This window comes from Amblyraja radiata, chromosome 2 (genome assembly GCF_010909765.2).
Source record: "Amblyraja radiata isolate CabotCenter1 chromosome 2, sAmbRad1.1.pri, whole genome shotgun sequence".
NCBI lineage: Eukaryota > Metazoa > Chordata > Chondrichthyes > Rajiformes > Rajidae > Amblyraja > Amblyraja radiata.
Window position 1 is genome coordinate 18,348,547 of NC_045957.1, and position 25,250 is coordinate 18,373,796.

Sequence of the window (25,250 nt, forward strand, 5' to 3'; positions counted from 1 at the left end):
TTAAACAAAGTCAGGCACAGGCGTCCTCCATATAGGGAATCCACCCTACGACCGTATGAAGAGGAGAGGACAGTCATACTCATTTAGAGTGACAGCCGATGAATTTTTCAGATATGATTTAAAACAATTATATAGGCAAACAGAGATCGCACAAGGCCATCTTACAGTGGATTTCTCTGTGGTGTCCTGACAGGTAATATCATTAAAAGAGGACATTTTTTTAAATTTTGTTTCTGAGAAATAATCCATATACAGATTGATTATTTCATTTCCTGCATTAATACAGAGATTGCAGTTCAAATATTTATTCAGCTGTAAAGATATTTTCATCTTAAGATTGCAAAAGGTGCTATATATATATATAAATTATACATTATGTTTGTAAAAGATAATTCAGGATTTACATTCGCATATCTTATTTATACTGTATTCAAACAGCACCAGTTTTTATAACATAGAAAGAACTACTGGAATATACAGTATCTTGAATATCTGATTATGTTCAAGCAGATCAAGTCCCATATCAGTGTTTAACTTTAGATTATTCGTTCATCTATTTTATAACTAACATAACTGCTGCATATGAACTGGTGAAATGCTTTTTAAAAAATTGATTATGAACTATAAATGGATTATAAAGAATAGGCATGATTCCAAATGAGACAAAAGTATTCATGAAGACAATATTATGATTCTTAAAACTTTTTAAGATATTCATATTTACAATACAATCAGGATGTTAATCAAAATAATAATCTGTGTTGTGATGCACTAACATTTGCCGAAATCTCAGATGGAGCAGGGATAAATCAACTTCGCGGGAAGAAAAATGGTTGTGATGGCTCTTACGGCTGAATAGTACACTGAATTTACTGAATTCGTCACATTCGCAAAAAACAATGGCAATTTAGATTATTTGACATGATTGCCCTGTTTATATCAATTGTCTTAAGCCTTTTGAAAGTTCTTTCTACACTTTCTCCGAAACCCCTCCAAACCCTCACTTTACTAAACCTGCAATTTGTTGTCCTCTGCAAGACCGACATTCCTTTCTCCGCGATGTACTTTTCATTTTGCTTTGCTCCCTGCAGCCCCACTATCGCAATCCCTGCAGCCCCACTATCGCAATCCCTGCAGCCCCACTATCGCAAACCCTGCAGCCCCACTATCGCAAACCCTGCAGCCCCACTATCGCAAACCCTGCAGCCCCACTATCGCAATCCCTGCAGCCCCACTATCGATAACCCTGCAGCCCCACTATCGCAATCCCTGCAGCCCCACTATCGATAACCCTGCAGCCCCACTATCGCAATCCCTGCAGCCCCACTATCGCAAACCCTGCAGCCCCACTATCGCAAACCCTGCAGCCCCACTATCGCAATCCCTGCAGCCCCACTATCGCAATCCCTGCAGCCCCACTATCGCAATCCCTGCAGCCCCACTATCGATAACCCTGCAGCCCCACTATCGCAATCCCTGCAGCCCCACTATCGCAATCCCTGCAGCCCCACTATCGCAGCCCCACTATCGCAAACCCTGCAGCCCCACTATCGCAATCCCTGCAGCCCCACTATCGATAACCCTGCAGCCCCACTATCGCAATCCCTGCAGCCCCACTATCGCAATCCCTGCAGCCCCACTATCGATAACCCTGCAGCCCCACTATCGCAATCCCTGCAGCCCCACTATCGCAATCCCTGCAGCCCCACTATCGCAATCCCTGCAGCCCCACTATCGATAACCCTGCAGCCCCACTATCGCAATCCCTGCAGCCCCACTATCGCAAACCCTGCAGCCCCACGATCGCAATCCCTGCAGCCCCACGATCGCAATCCCTGCAGCCCCACGATCGCAATCCCTGCAGTCCCACTATCGCAAACCCTGCAACACGACTTTCGCAAACCCTGCAGCCCCACTATCGCAAACCCTGCAGTCCCACTATCGCAATCCTTGAAGCCCTTTCCCTCTGCAACCCGCCACCAAAGATCCTAAAGCGCGGAGCTATAGGACCTTTGCCCGCCACTGCTTCTACAGTCTCCCTCTTTCGCAGCCATCACTGGGACCAATCGTGCTGCTGTTCCCATGATGCCGAGCGGCCGACGCGCCTCCGGGCTACATTCCATTTCCAGGGATTGTTCTGCTGCTGCCGAGGCTCGCGCCCATGCCCATGTCCTAGGACGATGGCGAGCGTCGCCTTTTGCATCGCATTGTTGCTTGGTGAGTCACACATCTATCTTCACTTGGACAGCTCAAAACCACGAGAGGAGCGCCCGGAATGGTATGCGTTGGATTGAGGCTTCTCGCCCAACCCTTGCCTTTCATCTTACGTTATTTAACACTGCCCAGCCTTGCATGGCCCAACCCCCGGCTCATTGGGGGGTGAAGGAGCCGCAGCATCGGGGTATTTACTCATCGGGTACCACCCGCATCGCAATAGAGCTCAGCGCACTCCCAGCGGCTCGGGCACCGCTCTCTGCTGAGCCATCCCTTGCTCCTCCTTTGACCAAACCGGGCATGTGAAAGATGTCAACGATTTTTTGCTTGCTGGATTGCCCGTTCTCTCTGCCTGACATTAGAAACGGATGTAGGATAAATACACAAAGTGATGGAAGGCATTTGGTGAGGCATTATCAGTGGAGGGCAAGGACAGTCGCCGATCCGGCTTGGGACCGACCTTGATACAATGTTAATGTTTGGCCCATTCGCATTAATTCGAGCACCGTTACGCCCCCACATTGATCAACTTTTAAAATAAGTTTCAACCAGAATGGCATGTTATTGCTAAATACTGTTTTAATAATTGTGGAATCTTGCTTTCATAATACACAGAAATTATGAATACCTACATAGAAAAATAGGTGCAGGAGTAGGCCATTCGGCGGTTCGAGCCAGCGCCGCTATTCAATATGATCATGGCTGATCGTCTAAAATCAGTGTCCCCTTCTCGCTTCCCCCCCCTATCCCTTGATTCCTTTAGCCCTTAGCTAATCTCTTGATTACGGTGGCGTTATCAATACATATTTAATGAATAGTTATTATTTATAGCTAAGGATTTGATTTAAAACAATTAAACAATCCTTTTAAATAAGGACAGAGTAGTTACAAGATGTAGCGTGATTTGGGATGGCGCATATTTTAAAATGAACTGGATGATTTACTCATGAGGGAAGCAGTGGTGCAGCTGGCCCAGTTGCTGCCTCACAGTGCCAGAGACCTGGGTTGGATCCTGACCTTGAGTACTGTCTAAGTGGAGTTTGCATGTTCTCCCTGTAACTGCGCGGGTTTCTTCCCGGTGCTGTGATTCCCCCCCCCCCCCCTAAAGACATGATGGTCTGTAGGTTAATTGGCCTCTGTAAATTGCCTCTAGTATGTAGGGAATGGATGAGAAACTGGGATAACCTAGAAATGGACGGGTCTGTGTGACTTGGTGGGCCGAAGGGCTTGTTTCCATGCTGTATCTTTCAAACATCAATTAAATGTTTATCAAAAGTAGATAGCTCTGCTGCAATTTCTGCTACTTAAAAGCTTTTAAATGTCAGATTAAGTTCAGTTATTTTAAATAATTAGTAAAAACGTCTACTCTTGGTTTTTATTCATAAATAGATTTGAATGATTTTGTGAAACAGTAAATGCCAAGTAGAATGAATTCTGATGCCTGAGTGTAGAATGCTCTGCACTTAAGACATGACAAGATGTCAGATGTATGGTAAAGGCACACAGCTGGTTCAACAAATATTGTTTCCTATTGACACCACTATTGTCCTTCAGCTATAGTTTGATAAGTTGCCACTTTACTGAAGTCAAAAATTAATTTCTTGTGAAGAAATTAATGCAATGAACGAAGTGCCCAGGTTGGCACTCGAGGCACAATAATCCTCATACAATAGGAAAGTGGAGATAAAACATAATATGTTGGAGCTAGATAAATAAGCATCTGTTTTATTGGCTGACTCGTTTTGCATTTTGTCCACCTTTGTCAGTTACAAAGCAATTAGTTCTTAAACTATTTGGTGCTTTGGCAATGGCAGATATGATGTCTAAGGTGGGGATAGAAAATATTGAAGCATGGCCTCTGTATCAAAGAAACGACAATGGAATTTTGTGGAGAAGCTGCTATGGTATGGGTTCATCGGCTAAACAATTACTGCTCTTGCCACCTGTGCTGTCAAATGTATTGATGGAATGTAAATTTGGAAAGTTGCCAGTGAGCCTGTCATCTGGAAAATTCCATGTGTGAGGCGAATCACACAAGATGCAGAGCTGTTTATTCTCTTCTACCAGGGCTTGGCAGATGAGACAGTTATGTGATGCAGTCTTTTCTAAGGCATTCACTCCCTTTTCCCACAACTGCTAATCTTCCTTACCAATTGAGTGAATGTCCAAGACTAGTTGGTTGTATTAGATGTCTGTAATGACTTTATACTGGCATTGCACAATGGAACAAATGCTAGAAACAGGAGTTGGCCTTGGCAGCACTCCACCATAGTTACAGGAGAAACATGGAAGAGTTCTCTGGAAGAATAGTAGCTTCAGAGACTCTTACGAGGTTTCTAGACCAAATGTAGAATATACCTTTTTCAATATGTGTTTATTTTTGTGGAATTAAAGCACAGTTGTACCAATAATTTGCTTTTGGTAGCTAAAATGTTTAGTGTTCTTCAAATTTGTCAATTTCAGTCAACAGCACCAACCTGTACATGTTAAATCCATATAAAATGTATGCAGTCTATCATGGTAAAGTCTAAAAATTAATTCCATTCCTGGCCACTCGTAGGGCAATATCACACAGATGCATAATTTGCACCACTTAGATTTTCTTTTTATAATACTCTTGGCCATTGATATTGTAGCAGTAAATACCCCTTTAATGTTGTGTTGTTTTGAAAAGTCTGTTTCGTAAGCTGTACAGATGGCATTGAAATCAAAATATGGGAGAATAATGGAATCAACAGTTATCTCGTTAGCAGGAGTAGGACTGCTAAAGTGATGGAGGGTGAGTCCAGTTATGTCAAAATGTGTTTAATAGACGGTTTGTCAGAGTCAGTGTAACACATTTTGTCTTTAACACTTCAATTTTGTCATAATATTTACCTAATGTGTCTTCCTTATTTTCTAACTATTTGGAAAAGCACTGACAATTTGATAACACGTTCTTCTAAATATGCTTACTGGCTTAATTCAATTTAACAATAATTTCAGTTTACACTGTACAAGCATTTGTTTTCAGTGTAATGCATTTAAAATGTAAAGAGGGACATGATGACATTTGATGTATACTGTACCGTGCGCCAGTGCCACATTTTGTGTACAGTAAATGTGTACCTGCAATGTGAGCACTTCAGATTAAAAATAAACTCACTCTAAAGGATAATTGCTAAATGACAATTGTGTTTTTAACAGTTAGGGTAAAAAAAAAACTATTTATTTGTATCATCATCTTCATGAATATAACCCCCTGACTACTGAGGGAATAGGCTGTCAGATACCAAATTCAGTTAACACTCTAGTGTAGCAGTGGTGACTGTATCCTCCAGCTCAGGTGGCTGGTGAAGAACTTCTAGCTCTATTCTGGAAAATAAAACTACTTCCTTAACAGACAACATCAATGCTGGATTAATTGTGAAAATAAGGTATATTCATTAACATGGACATTAGATTAAAGCTCCAGTTTCTGGTTGATAATCTGTTAGAACATAGAACAGTACAGCACAGGAACAGGCCCTTTAGCTCACCATTTCTATGCCCAACATGATGCCAAGTTAAACTAAGTCCTCTGCTTGCATGTGATCATTATCTCTCCATTTGTTGCATATCTATGAGCACATTGTAAAATCCTCTTAAATTACCCCCATTGTGTCGGCTTCCACCACCTCGCCAGTTCCTCTTTAAAAAAAAACTTACTCTACATATCTCCTTTAAAAGTTGGCTCTATCAGCTTAAAGCTGTGCCCTCTGGACTTTGACATTTCCATCCTTGGAAAAATAGTCTGACAGCCTGCCCTATCTATGTCTCGTAATGTTTTACACTTGTAACAAGTCTCCTCTCAACGTCTGATGTTCGAGAGAAAACAATCCAAGTTTGTCTAACCCCTCCTTATAGCTAATACCCTCAAATCCAGGCAGCATTCTGGTAAACCTCTTCTGCACCCTCTCCAAAGCCACCACATCCTTCCTGTAATGGGGTGACCAAAACTAAACACAATACCAGGGCTCGAAATTAGCGGTTGCCCGGGTGCCAATGACCACCCAAAGTGCCAGCCGGGCAACCTAAACGGCGAGTCATTTTGCCCGGCTTGGCAATGCAGATCTTCCCATTCATCTTTTACTGATCCCCCCATTCATCCTGTACCGATCCCCTCATTCATCCTGTACTGATCACCTCATTCATCCTGTACTGAACCCCTCATTCATCCTGTACTGATCTCCCATTCATCCCATACTGAACCACTCATTCATCCTGTACTGATCTCTCAATTCTACTGATCCCCCCCCCCATTCATCCTGTACTGAACCCCTCATTCATCCTGTACTGATCTCCCATTCATCCCATACTGAACCACTCATTTATCCTGTACTGATCTCTCAATTCTACTGATCCCCCCCCCCCATTCATCCTGTACTGAACCCCTCATTCATCCTTCACTGAACCCCCCATTCATCCTGTACTGATCCTCCATTCATCCTGTACAGACCCTCTGATCCACACTGTACTGACCTCCCCCCCCCCCCCCATTCTTCCTGTACTGATCAACCCATTCATCCTGCGCTGATCCCCAACCCCCCCCATCCATCCTGTACTGACCCCCCCATTCAAGAAGAATGGGGGGAACAGTCTGAAGAAGGGCCTCGTCCCGAAACGTTGCCTGTTTCCTTCACTCCATAGATGCTGCCTCACCCGCTGAGTTTCTCCAGCATTTTTGTCTACCCCCATTCATACAATATAATACAATACAATACAATTCAATTTATTGTCATTTGGACCCCTTGAGGTCCAAACGAAATGCCGTTTCTGCAGCCATACATTACAAACAAATAGACCCAAGACACAACATAATTTACATAAACATCCATCACATTGCTGTGATGGAAGGCCAAAAAAACTTCTCTTTCCACTGCACTCTCCCCCCCGATGTCAGAGTCAAAGTCAAAGTCAAAGCCCCCGGCGGGCGATGGCGAATTGTCCCGTGGCCATTAAAGCCACGCCGGGTGATGCAAGGTCGCACACCGGGTCTTGGTGTTAGAGCCCCCGGCGCGCGCTCGCAGAGACCCGCCGCCATTCCAAGCCGCGCGGGGCGGTGCTGTAAGGCCCCGCTCCAGGTGCTCTTCAACCCCGCAACTCGGACTCGGTTCATCCTGTGCTGATCCCCCCCCCATCCATCCCGTACTGACCCCCCATTCAACACCACTGACATCTAATCTGAATGTCCGCTATTGTGGCGTTTTGACACCTTTAAACATATTACCAAAAGAACATTTGCTACAGGTATGTCCTTTGCCCATCACGTCAGTTAGTGTAATGTTTAACCTGTCAGATGGGTATACTCAGCGAGAGTGTTTCTGTGCCAATAGCAATAACGACCCATGCTATGGCCATGTCATGATAATTTTCGGTCCTTCACAGAAAACATGCTTGCATCAACCTGTATTGTGCATGGTTAAGCATATATGTTACCATGGTCCAGGTTTTATTAACACAGGTTGATCATACGCTGAATAATCCAACCAGATTTTTGTTTGGAAGTGGAAAGAACTAATAGAAATTGCATTCATTGCAATGTGTAAAAAGAGTTGAGATACTGTATTACAATTTTGCTGCATGTCATTGTGGTATATATCATGTCTTGATTGGTGAATATGTTTAGTTTGTGACTTTATTTGAAGCAGAAATAATATGTGAATGCTTCATTGAGCATAATTCAGACTGGTAACTACGCACTTCATCCGAGCACATTATCGCACGCGTCATGCACACCGTCTTAAATGACCACCTAAACTGTCATTTGGCAACATAAAAAGCTGCCTAGGTTGCCCGGCTGGCAACAGGGAAAAAAAGTTTAGTGAGAGCCCTGAATACTTAAAATGCAGCCTAACCAAACTCATATAAAGCTGCAATATGACTTCCTGACATGTACTCAAAGCCCTGAATAATGAAGACAAGTAGGCCATTTACCTTCTTTACCACACTATCTACTTTTGCCACAAGATCCCTCTGAACATCAATGCTGCTAAAGGTCATGCCATTACTTTCCCTTGCATTTGACTTCCAAAATGCAACACACCACACTTGCTCGAATTAAACTCCATATTGCCCATGAGGTGACAATAAGATTAGAACTGGGCTTTGTTTTTAAAGATCTACTAGACCAGGTGCGGACCCGTTGGGTCCGTCCACAGGGCAATATTCCACCACTGACCCACAGCCCCCAACTGCGCAGGCGCGGCTGAGGGGTTCCCGTCGTGACGCCAGAGATCCCCATTGTGACGTGAGTCACGGCAATCCTCCATCAACTGTACCTCGCCATCCCTCATCCTCCCCATTCCCCCGCATCCCCAGCACTCCCTCCCCCTCCTCTTCACCCTCCCTCTTCTTTCCCCTCCCCCACTCCTTCCCTCACCTCTCCCTTTCCTTTCCCCTACCCTCAGTCACTCCCCCTCCCTCCATAACCCCTCTCCCCTCCCTACCCCCCTCCTCTCCCTCTATCTCCCTGCTCCCCCACTCCTCACCATCCCACCCTCCCACCCTCCCTCCTCACCTCCCCCACTGCCCTCTTCTCCCTCTATCCCCCACTCCCTACCCCCCCCTCTTCTCCCTCTATCCCCCCCTCCTCCCCCACTCTCCTTCCTCACCTCCCCCACTTTCCCATCCCTCTCCCTCCCTACCCCGTCCTCTCCCTCTATCCCCCCCGCTCCCCCACCTCACCTCCCCCCTATCCCACCCTCCCCCCACAATGAAAATCATGATTTTTTTTTTTAATGAAACCTCCCCCCTATCCCACCCCCCCCCCCCCCCCCACAATGAAAATTTCGATTTGTCTTTAAAATAACCTAAACAGTGTTAGCTGTTAATGAAAATTGAAGAATTTGATTTAAATTTTTTTTGAAAATCGTGATTTTTTATGTAATTGAGATTCAGGATCCCATTGTGACATTGTAACGAGGCTGTCGTCAGGGCAAGTGGAAAAGCGGTTTGAAAAGTGATTTTTGTAAAGTTTAAAATGTCAATAACTTGTAAAATGTAACATCAATCCGAACAAAACTTGTTTCATTTACATCCAAGGATAATGGTGAGTAAGGTGGCCCAAAATTTGTGGTGCTATTGTGTACCGTTTTGGCTGGTTTTTGGGATCCCACGCACACGCACGCATATAAACAAACAAACAAGATGAGAGTTTTAGTAATATATACTAGACCAAGTGGGACCCGTTGGGCTCCGTTCCCCCAACGCAATAATCCACCACTCACCCGTTCTCCCAACGCAACCCGTTTCCACCACTCACCTGTTCCCCCAACGTAACCCGTTCCCCCAACGCAATATTCCACCACTCATCCATAGCCCCCGGCTGTGTAGGTCGGCTAATTTTTAACGCAATATTCGACCACTCACCCATAGCCTCCATGGGAGGCCTGGTCCCCGAACGCAACCCATTCCCCAACGTAAGATTCTACCACTCCCCTGCCTCCCCCAACACTGGACATTAAAAATAAATTCCAAATGCACTTCTCCTGCCTCGCCCAGCACTTCCAATTCCAATTCCACTGCCCCCTCTCCCTCCTGTGCTGGCAGGAGCAGGAGTAAGTGTTCTATGATGGCAACATTGTTGCAAATGTAGGAGGACTGTGAGATTCCATTCAGGTGAAAGCTTGGTGGAAGCACAGAGTGTTCCTGGAATGCAACTTTGTACGGAAGTTTGTTATAAGCTGGGGCTGCAAGGATTTAACCGTAAAAATCTTTTGTCTTCATTTATTTTTATTTTTTTTAATTTATTTTTTTTCTTATTTTATTTGGGTTTTTTTAAGTAAGAAAACCCCCCAAAAAATAGAGAGAAGAAAAAGAGGAAAAATAGATAGTAGAAAATAGAAAAAGGTGAAGTGTGTATATAAGAAAAGAAAAAATAGAAAGTAAAATAGGAGAAAAGGACCCTTAAAAAAGAAATTTTCAAATCTTTGTTCGGAGATGTAAATCTATCCACGACCTGACCTGAAATCAGTAATCTTTACGGTACCGCTGCATCACATGATTCCAAAAAGTCGATGAAAGGGGACCAACTCCTTAAGAATTGGTCATATTTATCTATTAGGCAGAGTCTAATTTCTTCTAGATGTGCTATGTCCATCATATTCCTAATCCACATTTTAATAGTTGGTATAGCTGTATTTTTCCAAAATTTAAGTATCAATTTCTTTCCAATTATTAACCCATAATTAAAGAATACTTTTTGGTCTATTTAAATTGATATCTTCTACTATTATTCCAAATATAATCCATTCCGTATTAGGTTCTATTCTTGATTTGAAGAGCTTTGTAAATATATCAAATATATTGCTCCAAAATTTATTAAACTTTGTACATCCTACAAATGAATGTGTTATATTGGCGTTTGAAACAAACATTTATCGCATCTGGGAGAGACGTTTGGGTAGAATTTATTCGACCTCGTTTTTGAATAATATAGTCCATGTAATAATTTAAATTGAATTAAATTATGTCTTGCATTAATAGAGCAATTATGTGTGTTCATCAGATACTTTTCCCATCTATCTTTCGGGATCTTTATCATTAGTTCATGTTCCCAATCTTCTCTTAGTGCCTCTGTTGAGGGTAATTCTCTATTTAATATGCTATTATAAATATATGATATTAGTTTTTGTGAATCAGCCTTAATATTCATTGCTTCTTCTAAAGGGTCTAAAAATATAGTTTGAAACCTATGTATATATTTCTTCATAAAGTCACATATCTGTATATATTTAAAATATTGATTATCATTCAGTTTAAATTTTGATTTTATTTGTTGAAATGATAACAATTTGCCCAATTCATACATATCTCCTACTTTCCTAATCCCCAGTCTATCCCATTGTTTGTATGTTTTGTCAATAAGAGATGGTTTGAATGCAGGATTGTTCAATATTGGGGTTAGTACTGATAGATGATTTAATTTCAAGGATAATTTTATTTGTTTCCAAATTCTTATTGTATTGTGAATAATTGGGTTCTTATACTATTCAATTTTATCGGTGAGAACAAGATCGTTCCTATATCGTACGGGAAACACTCCTCTTTCTCCATTCTTATCCACCCCGACTGGTGAGTGGAATTATCCAACCAGTACATTATGTTCTTAATATGCACTGCCCAGTAGTAATACGTAAAGTTAGGTAATGATAAACCCCCAACTTCTTTAGGTTTACACAAATGCTTTAGTTGAATTCTGTGTGCTCTATAATCCCATATAAAATTAGTGATAATAGTTTTTTGAAAAAATATTTTGGAATATATATTGGGATCGCTTGAAACAAATATATTAATTGTGGTAAGAAAGTCATTTTTATAGCATTAATTCTACCTATCAATGAGAGCGGGAGCGTTTTCCAAAATTTAATCATAACATTCAGTTTATTTAATAGTGGCATAAAATTGGCGCTAAATAATGATTTGTGTTTTCTCGTAATTTGAATACCCAAATACTTGAATTTTTCTGTTGCAATTTTGAAAGGGAATTTTAATAAGTGTCTCGTATCCTGTGGTTTTAAAGACATAATTTCGCTTTTATTCCAATTTATTCTATATCCTGAAGAACCAAATTCCTCAATTAGTGTTAATAAGGTGGGGATAATCGTTTGTGTATTAGTAATATATAAAAGAATATCATCAGCATATAATGACATTTTATTCTTTGAGTCCTTAGTATTATATCCGTGAATATTCGGATGATTTCTAATCTTTTCAGCCAGCGGTTCTATCATAAGGGTAAATAGCAATGGTGATAAGGCACAACCCTGCCTATTACCCCTTGTTAAATAAAATTTTGGAGATAACATATTATTAGTTAATATTCTTGCCGTAGGTTTATCATAAAGTAGTTTAACCCATCTAATAAAATTCTCTCCCATATTAAATTTTTGGAGTACCTTATATAAATACTGCCATTCTACCTGGTCAAATGCCTTCTCTGCATCCAGCGTAACGACTGAAATATCTTCAATGTCCTCTTTGTGAGAGTACATTATATTGAAAAGCCTTCTCAAATTATTAAATGATTGTCTTTTGGGTATAAATCCCGTTTGATCCGGGTTTACCAATTTGTTAATATAATTATTCAGTCTTCTAGCTAGAATCTTTGCTAAGATTTTCCGATCCGTATTTAGAAGTGATATAGCTCTGTAAGAACCCGGTTCATCTAAATCTTTATCTTATTTTGGTATAAGCGTTATTGTTGATTCTGCTAAAGTTTCTGGTAGTTTATTTTCGGTATAAGCCTGCGTGTATAAATTGAGTAATCTTGGTACAATTGACTCCTGAAATCGTTTATAAAATTCGTTACTAAAACCAGCTGGACCTGGGGTCTTCCCATTTTTCAATGAGTTTATTATTTGTTTTATTTCTTCACTAGTAATCCGTGCTCCTAATTCCTCTTGTTCTAAACTGTCCAATTTAGGAAGGTTACAATTATCTAAAACATTTGTAATTTTACTATCATCTGTATTTATTTTAGTTGTGTATAAATTATGATAAAATTGGGCAAACCTTTTATTAATATCCTTTGGTAATGTTAGAAGCTCACCCTTATCAGATTTAATTTTAGTGATAGTATTTTCCTTTTATTGTTGCTTCAGTTGCCTCGCTAATAATTTATGTGGCTTATCCCCAAATTCGAAGTGTGCCTGTTTTGTAATTTGGAATAGTCTTATTACTCTTGCCGATAATATTCTATTGAGATTATATTTCAATAATGTTATTTTATTATGTTTATCTATGGTTGGGTCAGTTGCATTGTCCAGTTCTAGTGATTTTATTTCCTGTTCTCTCCGCTGAAGTTCTCTTTTATTTTCTTTATTTTAAAAACTTTGATAAGAGATTATAGCACCGCGAATGTATGCCTTAAAGGTTTCCCATAATAGTGATACAGAAATACCCGGCGTCTCATTTATCTCGAAAAAAAATGTTGTTTGTTCTTTTATATACTCATAACCCTGCGGGTTATTTAATATTTATGCGTTAAATCTCCAAAAAGGTTTTATACCCTGCATTCCCTCGATTTTAAGTATAAAAGCCAGTGGTGAATGATCGGAAATAATACTATTATGGTATGATGGTTTAGTCGTGAACGGGATTAATTTTGTATCCAATAAGAAATAGTCAATTTGTGAATAAGTTTTATGAGCCGTTGAGTAAAACGAATATTCCCTTCCATTTGGATTTGCTATTCTCCAAACATCAGTTATGTTATTATTTTTTATATAAGTATTTAAAAATTCACAGGTCTTAGTTTTAACAAGACGCTTTCCTACCTTTATTGATTTATCTAAATATGGGTCTATAACACAATTAAAATCTCCCCCCATTATTATATTTTGATAATTATGCTCTGCAATGATATCTACTATTTTCTTAAAAAATTGGGGGTTATCAAAATTAGGCGCATAAATATTTATCATAGTTAATGGTGTATTATAAATTTCTCCCATGACTATAACGTATCTTCCCTCTTTATCAGATATGGACTTCTTTAATTTAAAAGGTATACCTTTCCGAATTATAATGGCCGTGCCTCTTGCTTTAGAAGTAAATGTGGAGTAGTAGGTTTGACCTATCCAGTTTGCCCTTAATCTGATCTGTTCTTTCAAATCCGTTTCTTGTAGGAAAGCAATATCCGTGTTTAATGATTTTAATTGTGCCAGAATTTTACCCCTCTTAATTGGTTCATTCGCACCTCTAATGTTCCAACTACAGAAAGTGAGACCTCTGGTTGTTTATTCGACTATTATCTTGCATTGGCTATTATTACCAGAATGTATGATTCATGTGATGCAGCCAAGTACCTCGAAATCCCGAGTCCAGGGATGTCCTTCATAATTCCTGCACTAGTTTTACATCTCATGGCAGTAGTAAACATAATTAAGGGAAAGAGAAAAACATAAAATGAAGTGTTCACAAAGATTGTTAAATCATACATCGCATAATGGTGAATAAACAAAAAAAGTGAGTGTAAGTAATCAAAAAAGCGATATCTTACAAAAAAAGCCACCTATGGTGGCTAAGATTAATTTTAAATTGACCTCCGTCAATGGAATTATGCACTGGGCTTTGCCCCCCTAGTAAAGTATCATCCAACGTTAGTCGGTTTCCTCCAGTTATAACCAAAATTATCATGTCAGGTCGATTAATAGCTAAAAAATTTAAAATAAAATAGAAGAAAAGCTCGAAGATTTAAAATAAAATAAGAGTTATTATGGGTTAAAGTACCTCATCATTAATCACACTTTTCATTAGCCTATATGTTAGTTAATTCATAATTAGTATTTAGAGTATCTGTCTAACCTCCCCCATCCTTCCTACGATATAGTTAGTCATGTTAGTATAATACATTAAACCTTTAACGTTAATTAAGTTTATTGCTTATATATAGTTAATTAGTTAGTTAGTTATATGCTGTATATGTAAATAATAGATCATATAGTACTGAGACAAAGGGAGACCATCACGACTGTTTTAAATTAAAAAAGGATCAGTCTAATAATTATCAGGGCTGAAAAACTTGGCGCCGAGCCTGCGACCTTGAACATTCCATCTGTTGAGCCTCAGTTTTTCAGTTCAAGATGAAGTTAGAACTGTTATTAAAAAACACATTCTTGCCAGATAGGTCTGTCTGAGAACCGTCTGAACAATTCTAGTGTCTTGTTTGAAACAGAAAAACAAGTTCAGCAGGCGTAATGTCTTATTCCTTTTTTTCTTGGCTTTTTGAAACCATTAAATATAAATAACTTGTGAAATATAACATCAAATCTGAATTAAACTTGACAAGGGCGACGACAGGAAAAAGTTGAGTAAGGTTCTGCAAATATTTTAGCGCTACCGTGTACTGTTTTGGCGTATTTACGATCACACACACAGATAGAAACAAGACGAGACTTTTAATAGTGTATATAGATATAGATATTTTAGTATGTTTGTCAGACATTTTGCAATCCTCTCTCCCCCCCCACTCTCTCCCCCCCTCCTCTCTCCCCCCCTCTCCTCTCTCCCCCCCTCTCCTCTCTCCCCCCCTCTCCTCTCTCCTCCCCTCTCCTCTCTCCCCCCTCTCCTCTCTCCCCCTCTCCTCTCTCCCCCCCTCTCATCTCCCCCCTCTCATCTCTCCTCCCCCTCTCTCCTCTCCCCCCCTCCCTCTCCTCCCCCCTCCCTCTCCTCTCCCCCCCTCCTCTCCCCCCCCTCCTCTCCCCCCCTCCTCTCCCCCTCTCCTCTCCTCTCCCCCCCTCCCTCTCCTCTTCCCCCCCTCCCTCTCCTCTCCCCCCCCTCCCTCTCCTCTTCCCCCTCCCTCTCGCCCCCCCCTCCCTCTCCTCTCCCCCCCTCCCTCTCCTCTCCCCCCCTCCCTCCCCCCTCCCTCTCCTCTGCCCCCCTCCTCTCCCCCCTGCCCTCTCCTCTCCCTCCCCTCCCTCTCCTCTCCCCCCCTCCCTCTCCTCTCCCCCCTCCCTCTCCTCTCTCCCCTCCCTCTCCTCTCCTCTCCCCCCCTCCCCTCTCCCCCCTCCTCTCTCCCCCCCCTCCTCTCTCTCCCCCCCCTCCTCTCTCTCCCCCCCTCCTCTCTCCCCCCCTCCTCTCTTCCCCCCTCCTCTCTCCCCCCCTCCTCTCTCCCCCCTCCTCTCCCCCCCCTCCTCCCCCCCCTCCTCTCCCCCCCCCTCCTCTCACTCGCCCCCCTCCTCTCCCCCCTCCTCTCCCCCCTCCTCTCTCCCCCCTCCTCCTCGTACTCTCCCCCCATCCTCTCTCCCCCCTCCTCTCTCCCCCCTCCTCTCCCCCCCCCTGCTCTCCCCCCTCCTCTCTCCCCCCTCCTCTCTCCCCCCCTCCTCTCCCCCCCTCCTCCTCTCGCCCCCCCTCCTCTCTCGATCTCCGCCCCCTCCTCCTCTCCTCCCTCCTCTCTCCCCCCCTCCTCTCTTCTCCCCCCTCCTCTATCCCCCCCTCCTCTGCTCCCCCCTCCTCTCTCCACCCCCCTCCGTCTCCCCCCCTCTCTCCCCACCCTCCTCCTCCCCCCCCTCCTCTCCCCCCCGCCTCTCCCCCCCTCCCCTCTCCTCTCCTCCCCTCTCCTCTCCCTCTCCTCTCCCCTCTCCCCCTCCCCTCTCCTCTCCCCCCCCTCTCCTCTCCCCTCTGCCTCCTTCGCCCCTCATCCTCTCCCTCACCTCTTCCCTCCTCCCTTGCCTGCTCCCCCCCTCACCCCCTCTCAGCACCCCCTCTCTCTCCCCCTCATTCTCACCCTCTCTCTCACCCTCTCTCTCTCCTCCCCTCCTCCCCCACCTTTCCCCCCTCACCCACCCTCCCTCTTCTCCTGCTCTCCACCCCCCTATCCCTCTTGCCCCTCTCTCTGTGTCTCTGTCTCTCTGTCTCTGCCCCTTCTCTCTCTGCCCTCACTCTCTACCCCCCCCCCCCCTCTCTAGATGTGACTGCAAGTTGGGGGCTATGCGTCAGTAGATAGGGTGGTTATGGGGTAAAAGGAGCAAATTAATAAGATTATTATAATAACAAGGGGCGTAATTAGCGTGAGTGGGTGGGGGGGGGGGGGTAGTTAGTGTGTGATACTGCATGCCGCCTCCCCCCCACAACCGCACGTTGGGGGAACAGACCCAACGGGTCTGCACTTGGTCTAGTATTTTATAAATGGTGTGGCATCGGTCAAGATTTCAAGGTTTCAAGGTCAGTTTATTGTCACGTGTACCAATTAAGGTACAGTGAAATTTGAATTACCACACAGCCATACTAAGTGAAAAGTAACAAACACACAACCCATAAAAGTTAACATAAACATCCTTCGCAGTGGATGCACATTCCTCACAGTGTTGGAAGGCAATAAAGTTCCATCTTCTTCCTCTTGTTCTCCCACGGTTGGTGCAGTCAAACCGTCTGCAGTTGGGGCGATCAAAGCCCCCACAGCCGACGATCAGAGCCCCTGTCGGGGTGATTGAAATCCGGGTGGTTGAAACTCTCCGCGGCATGGAGCTCCCAAGTCAGCCTTTTCCTATCAGAGACCGCGGGCTTCACGATGTTAAAGTCCACAGTCCCCGGGGTTGGAGCTTTGATACCCGGCAAATGGATCGCTAGCTCCGCGATGTTAAAGTCCACAGGCCGCGCGGTTGGAGCTTTGATACCTGGCAAAGGGATCGCAAGCTTCACGATGTTAAGGTCCCGCAGACTCCCGCGGCTTGGAACGCCGGATCGGTCTCCGGGAAAGGCCGCCAACTCCACGATGTTCGGCCGCAGTGGGGACGGAGATATGATACGGAAAAAAATCGCTTCTCCGTCGAGGTAAGAGATTGAAAAACTGCTCAATCCGGTGTCATGACACCGGATCAACAATGACTGGGCTGGCACTTACAGCAAGGCCATCCCACACAATAGGCTTTACTTTCAATCACGAACAATATTGACGTGAAGGTCCAGGTCCGCACAGCAGTATAGTCCTGTAGTGCATCCTGCTAGGATGCTTTATGTAGTGCATTTGTAGAAACTGGCAAAAGTAATTGGAAATATACCACATTCCCTTAGTCAACTGAGGCGTTAGAGGCATTGATGTGTTTTGTTGGTTGTAGAATCAGTGTGGTGGGACTATGACCACGTTAGTGATATTTACAGTGTATTCAGAAAGTATTCAGACCCCTTCACTGTTTCCACATTTTGTAACGTTACAGCCTTATTTTAAAATGGATTAAATTCATTTTTTTTATCATCAATCTACACACAGAAACCGTACCCTCCGAAACTCCCTGGTCATCATGTCCCTTCCCACCCAAACCACCCCCTCCCCAGGTACTTTTCACTGCAACCACAGGAGATGCAACATCTGTCCCTTTTCCTTCCCCCTCGACCATCCAAGGACCCAAACAGCCTTTCCAGGTGAGGCAGAGGTTCACTTGCACCTCCTCCAACTGCATCTACTGTATCCGCTGTTCCAGGTGTCAACTTCTCTACACGCTGCGTACGCCCTCAATGCCGGGGGGGGGGGGGGGGGGGGGGGGAGTGGAGGAGGGCCAGGCAGCAGCAGCAAAAATGTCGGCGTATTTGTAGGAGAGCCGGGCGGCAGCAGCTGTTATGGTGGCTGGCCAGCAGGAGGCGACACAATGAGTGAGTGGGGGTGTGGGGGGATCTTATAAAAAATGTGTAGATTAAAACAACGAAATTTAATGAGGATTGGATTTGCGAAAGTTTTTGTGTGTGGTTTTGGCGGACCAAGGAATCAAAGGCCAGATCCTCAAAAGACACCCTCAAACAAATAAAGACACAAACAAATAAAGACACACACATGGGGGGGGGGGGGGGGGGGGGGGAGAAGAGGGGAGAGGAGGATGAGGAAACGGGATAGATTTGGGAGGGAAAGGAGAGCGGGGTAGGGGGTGAGAGAGATGTGGGGGAGGGGGGATGGGGAGGAGGGGGAGAGGGTGGGGGTAGAGGGGAAAGAGTGGGGAGAGTGGAGAGGAAGGGGGATAGAATGGAAGAGGTGAGGAGCGTAGAGGGTCGGGGGGTGATGAAGGGACCGAGTTGGGGACGGGGTGTGTGGTTAGTAGGAAGGGTGTGGGGGAGGGATGGGAAGGGAAGGGGAGGAGAGAAGGGGTAATGAGTGTAACGTGGGGAGGGGCGGGTAGCGGAGTGTGTGCGAGGACGCGGTGAGTGGTGGAAGAGGACCCGGGTGGGAAGGGGTGGGAGCAGAGGGAAGGAGAAGAGAGGGTGGGGGAGGGAGAGGATGGTTAGGGTGACGTGGAAGAGTGGGAGGGAGGGTTAGAGGGAGTGGTGGAAGAGGGACAGAGGGGGAAGGGGGTGGTTGTAGAGAGGGAAGGGGGGTGGGGGAGAGAGGGATGGGTGGGAGAGGGAGAGGGGTGAGGAGAGGGAAACATAGAAATTAAGTGCAGGAGTGGGCCATTCGGCCCTTCGAGCCTGCACCACCATTCAATATGATCATGGCTGATCATCCAACTCAGTATCCTGTACCTGCCTTATCTCCATACCCCCTGATCCCTTTAGCCACATCTAACTCCCTCTTAAATATAGCCAATGAACTGGCCTCAGCTACCTTCTGTGCCAGTGAATTCCAGAGATTCACCAATCTCTGTGTGAAATTTTTTTTTCTCATCTCGGTCCTAAAAGATTTCCCCCTTATACTTAAACTGTGACCCCTTGTTCTGGACTTCCCCAACATCTGGAACAATCTTCCTGCATTTAGCCTGTCCAACCCCTTAAGAATTTTGTAAGTTTCTATGAGATACCCCCTCAATCTTCTAAAATCTGGCGAGTACAAGCCGAGTCTATCCAGTCTTTCTTCATATGAAAGTACTGACATCCCAGGAATCAGTCTGGTGATCCTTCTCTGTACTCCCTCTATGGCAACAATGTCTTTGAGCATTGGGCATTGTGACATCACACGATGGAACGTTCACCAGGGGCTGGGGCTGGTGCTGCTTCTATGGGTGAGAAGCCAGTTTAGTTTTGAAATATTGGGGGGGGGGAAAGGATTTGATTAAAAACGTGCACTTAAACACGACGAAATGTAATGAGGAGCGGATACGTAGAAAGAAAAGTGAAATCTCTACCGAAATGGAAAAGATGTCGGCGATTCTTCGTCTGGTTTCGGAGTTGCAGTGAATCAAAGGAAGAAATGCAGCCGGAAGCCGTCCATGTAAATGGATCCATTCCGATTGGACATCTGCGAGCATTGGGCATTGTGATTGGACATCTGCGAGCATTGGGCATTGTGACATCACACGATGGGAACGAATCAAAAGGCAGAAAGGCAGCCGGACGGACGGCAGGCGACAGGCACAGACTTTTATATATTAGATAGAAGATAGATAGATAGATAGATATGATAAATTAATTCTGCACGCATGAGGAAATGAATTGGAGCTGGCCCAATTGTATTACTTTGCCTTGCAGCCATAAAATCCTTATTCAAATGAATGCATTGTTGCAGAGCCCAGGAATAGATTTCAATATTTAAGTCTGTGGACGTCAGTGGTAGCGTGATATCAGGAATCCTGCACTGGTGCCAGGATTTCAAATGTTTACATCTCATATTTTTAACAACATTGAGAAAATGCAGACTCTCAGCAATTCCATCAATCACATCCTGCAATTATTTCTCATTATCTGCCCCCCCCCCCCCCCCCCCCTTCTCCCTCTTTGGGTTTCCTCACCCCCCCCCCTCATCTAAGCTAGCAGTAGTTTACAGTGGCCAGTTTACCAACCCTGTCTGTGTAATATGGGAAGAAACTGGAGCACCCAGGGGAAATCCATCTGGTCTCCAAACAAATAGAGCTCGAGATTGAAAACCAAATAATTTCAGTGTAAACACCTCAACCTTGTTGAGTTTGTTGGCAGTTTTAATCTGGGTATCACACCTCCAGCAACCCAAATTCAATCTCGACGCTGTCTGACTGTGTGTAGTTTGTATGTTCCTCTTCTACAGCTTGGATTTTCCCAGATAATTTGGCATCATTGCACATCCTAAAGACATGCTGTTTGTGAGGTTAATTGAGCACTATAAATGACCCCTGCTGTATGTGGATAGCAGGTGAATTGGGAGAGGGATGATGGGCATGTGAGAGATGGAAATGCTCTGACAGCTAGCATTGTCTCAATGGGCTGGATGGCCTCCTATGCCATAAGAAAATACAAAAAATATGACCACATGTTATAATATGGTAACATTCACCCAGGGAGAGTGTTTCAGTATCTGCTGCCTGATGCCATGTTGTGGCCCACGGACCAGTCCGATTTGCAGGTCAGCAGCAGCAGTGAGGCCAGGATGTTGGTCTAAGATTTCGTCTTGATTGAACTCAATGTTACTTCTGTCATCGTGCTCTCCAAGTCATCTTCCATAAGTTTGAGCTTGTGCAGTACTTTGCCCCTCTGCGAAATCATATCAAGTCTTCTTCTCTTGTAAGCATGAAATCCTCACCACTGCTCAGTGTAGGTTGTGGAGTAATTCTATAAATTGGTTGTAGCAGGGACTTGCAGGAGTCCAGCCAGTAACTAGTCGGACACGAGGTGTGTACACTAGACGTGTTTATTCTCTCCAATACAGCTCCCTACTCCTCACAGGACACGGGCATTGCCCGGCCTTAAATACAAACTCAGGTATCAACCCAGTGACTAGCGACTCTCACACCAAGACGCCGCCCTCTAGAGCCGATGGTTCGTTGTGCCCTTGGGTTGCCACCAGGTGCCGCCACATGACCCCCCCCCCCAGAATCAGAGGCACCGAACCGGACGGGATGCCGAACGAGGCGGCCCGAACGCGTAGATACAACCCCACGCCCCGGGGGCTTGCTCGGTTCGGAAGAATCTCCGGGAAACCAGGACGGCGGACGCCCGCGACAGAGCGGTTGAGCCACATGGACTGGCTCACTCCGGTCCAAGTGGGCCGGTTTCTAACGAGCCACAGACACAGTTTCACGCCCGGACGTGTCGATGCACCTTTGATGTCTGGCACGGGATGCACGTCCGGGCCCAGCGAGTGACCTGTTTCCGAAGTCCGTGCCACATACACCTTGCGGCCACCATAGCGACTGTGGCCCGGATGGATGGGTGGGCCAGCCCATGGATCACCTCAAACACGCGACTGCACCAGGCCACCGGAACAATAGGCCTCGGCTGACCCGTGGATACGTCACAGAGGATGGAACCCGAGGGACCCAACGGCACGTCCTCAAGCACCAAGCCAGAGATCGCAGTGCGGTACGCCGGCACCTCATCATCCGCCAGCTGGGCCGCCGCCTAGGCAGGGTAATCTATTCCCGAGGCCGGGTTAAGCACGGCTGCAATTGCCGGACAAAGTATCCGCCACGAGATTGCATTTCCCGGCGATGTGTCGGATGTCCGTTGTATACTCCGAAATAGCCGCCAGATGGCGCTGCTGACGGGCAGACCAAGGATCCGAAACCTTCGCGAAAGCAAACGTGAGGGGCTTGTAGTCCGTGAAGGCTACAAAGGAAGGCCCTCGAGGGAATACCGGACGTGTCGCACTGCGAGGTGTAAGGCAAGCAACTCCCGGTCGAAAGCGCTGTAGATGGCGCGAGACCTCCAACAGCCGTTAACTGACTGTTCCAAAACGCCGCCGACCACAGAGTCCGAGGCATCCACGGTAAAGGGCTGTGGGGACGTCGGCCGACGGATGCACATAGTCGCCCGAGCCAAGGTCTCCTTCGCCCCTTCAAACGCCGCCGTGGCGACAGCGTCCCACTGTATTTCCCGTTGCTTGCCCGTCAGCAACTGAAAAAGCAGCCGCAAAAGTTTGGCAGCCGCCGGAACGAACCGGTGGTAAAATGAGACCACACTACGAACTCCCAGAGGTCACGTACAGTAGCAGGCCGCGGGAACTGGCGGATTGCCTCAACCCTGTCCGGCAAAGGCACTGCTCCATGCCGTGTCACCCGATGCCCAAGGAAGTTGATGGCCGAAGGCCGAATTGGCACTTGCCAGGGTTAATTACGAGGCCTTGGTCATTGAGGCGCTCGAAGAGTAGACACAGGTGGACGCAGTGTTCCTCTCGCAAGCGACTTGGCAAGAGGATGTCGTCCAAATAGATAAACAGGAAGTCGAGCCCGTGCACCATGGTGTCCATCAGGTGCTGAAAGGCCTGCGTGGCGTTCTTAAGGCTGAAGGGCATCCGCAGGAACTCGAATAACCCGAATGGGGTGTTAATTGCCATCTTGGTGACATCCTCCGGTCGCACGGGGATCTTTTTTTTATTTTTATTTAACCTTTATTTAACCAGAAGTCTCATTGAGATTACAAATCTCTTTTACAAGAGAGTCCTGGCCAAGACAGGCAGCAGCACAGTTCCACAGTTACAGACAATCATTTAAAAACAACAGAGAACATATAAATAGAGTCACAGTCAGAACATCATCAAACAAAGCATGTACAGACAGAAGAGCCCGCTTCAACATCATTAAGAAGGGATTTAAATCTGTTTATAGAAACCAGCTCCTTAAGTTTCAGTTCATTCTGCAGCTGGTTCCATGCGAAGGGAGCATCATAACTAAATGCCCTTTTCCCCAGTTCAGTACGGACTTTAGGTACAGTTAGTAAGAACAAGTCCTCAGAGCGGAGCTGATAAGCTCCTGTGCTTTTTCGAATTACATACTTCTGCAGGTATGAAGGAAGAACACCGATCTGGTGATATCCCCGGACTAGGTCGATCTTGGAGAAGAACCTAGCCCCGGCCAGATGTGTTGACAGGTCCTGTATGTGGGGAATAGGGTAACGGTCAGTGGTCGTGGCCTCGTTAAGGCGGCGGTAGTCCCCTCTGGCACCATGTGCAGCGGGGAGGCCCATGGGCTGTTGGAGCGTCGAACAATGCCCATGGCCTTCATACTCCGAAACTCTTACTTCGCTATGAAGAGCTTGTCAGGAGCGAGCCTGCGGGTGCGGGTGTGGAGCAGTGGACCCGATGTCAGAATATGGTGCATGACACCGTGCCTCAGGCTGGGCGAGCTGAACTTGGGGATGACAATGTCCGGAAACTCAGGCAGTACCTGGGCGTAGACATTGTCCACCGTCGCTACGGGGTTGCTGACCGGCGCAGTGGAGCACAAGGAGATCTTCTCAAAAGTTGACGCGTGTACGAGACGTTGGCCCCTCATGTCCACGAGGTGCGACTGCGCTCGCAAGAAATCTGCGCCCAGCAGTGGCTGGGCCACGTCCGCGATGATGAATGGCCAGGTGAAATGGCACGAGCCGAAAATGACAGGAACAGTGCGGCCACCATATGTGTGGATTGAACTGCCATTCGCAGCAGTTACGGGGGCCCCTCTTACCAGCACGAAGGTTGAGTCCAGATGGGGGCAATACGCTGACCTCCACCCCAGTGTCCACCAAGAACCTGAGCCCCGTGCACTGGTCCCAGATGAGCAGTCGATGGATCCTGCCGGCCATCGGCGGCCGGCGCTGTCGTTTCCCGGAAACGAACATGGCTGGCGGCAATGGCGGGCTGCTGAACCCCAGCGCTGGTGGTAAAAACACCACATTCTTCTCCTTGGATCTCCTGGGTCCTGCTCAGCCATCCTCCTCTCCTGTGCCACTTGTCTTGTCTGTGGCTCTTGTGGGCGTGGTCCTCTTGTGGGCGTGGTCCTGGGTCGCTGGGCCTGCCAGGGCGTTGAATCAATCCGGTCCAGCGATTCCAGGGATTCCAGCGGTTCAAGGTATTCCAGTGCGCCCACCTGCTGCTGGTCGGAAAGCCACAGCTCATCAGCGCGGGCCGCTAGCCAAATGGGATCCTCGAAGCTCTCCCCCGCGAGCTGCTGGCGGATGTCTAGAGGCAACTGCTGCAGGTAAGTAAATTCAAAGAGCGGGCAGGGCAGGTGGTCGCCCATGAGGGCCGAGGGAATCCGGTCGCCGAGCCCGCCCATGTTAAGGACCTGACCGCGCAGCATTCGGCTCGGCCCGTAGATCCGGAGCAGCAGCTCCTTGAGGCCTGTGTACTTACCCACCGCCGGCAGATTATCCAGGTAAGGAATGACCCGACAGGCCGTCTGCTGGTCAAGGGCGCTTACCACATAGTGATAGCGAGTCTCGTCGGCTGTAACCCCGCAGATGTAATATTGGGATTCGGCCTGTCGAAACCAAACCCCCGGCTGCAAGGTGCAAAATGTAGGTAGCTTTCGGCCCAGTCGGCCTCCAATACAGCTCCCTACTCTTCATTGGACAAGGGCGTTGCCTGGCCTTAAATACCAACTCAGGTATCGACCCCGTGACTAGCGCCTCCCACACCAAGACGCCGCCCTCTAGAGCCGATGGTTCGTTGTGCCCTTGGGTTGCCACCAGGTGCTGCCACATGGTTATATTATCCAGACATGGTTATATTATCCACCATTTATGGGAAGAAAAGGGTCCAGATAACACCGATTACAATGTGTTGTTTCACTTTGTTGGGTGTCAAATTAAATCCTCTGAATTTAATCTAAAGAAATTGGTTTGGATATTGTGGAATAATGACTATGAAGCTGAATGTTAATCGTCATTACCCTCTGTAAGTTTTTTTTCCAGTGTTTCGC

At 46.0% G+C, this 25,250-nt stretch overlaps 1 protein-coding gene across 4 annotated transcripts in view; it reads left to right on the forward strand.

Moving 5' to 3' along the window:
* The first annotated feature begins 2,088 nt into the window (after positions 1 to 2,088).
* Positions 2,089 to 25,250, forward strand: part of sgce (sarcoglycan epsilon) — a 69,914-nt gene continuing 46,752 nt past the window's right edge. The window contains exons 1-2 of one of the 4 annotated variants that reach the window (XM_033042504.1): positions 2,089 to 2,217; positions 4,889 to 4,993. In XM_033042504.1, coding sequence (XP_032898395.1) covers positions 2,181 to 2,217; positions 4,889 to 4,993 — 142 coding nt within the window. In that variant the 5' untranslated portion in view covers positions 2,089 to 2,180. The remainder of the gene's footprint in view (positions 2,218 to 4,888; positions 4,994 to 25,250) is intronic. The other 3 variants (XM_033042487.1, XM_033042478.1, XM_033042495.1) reach the window with 3 other exon arrangements.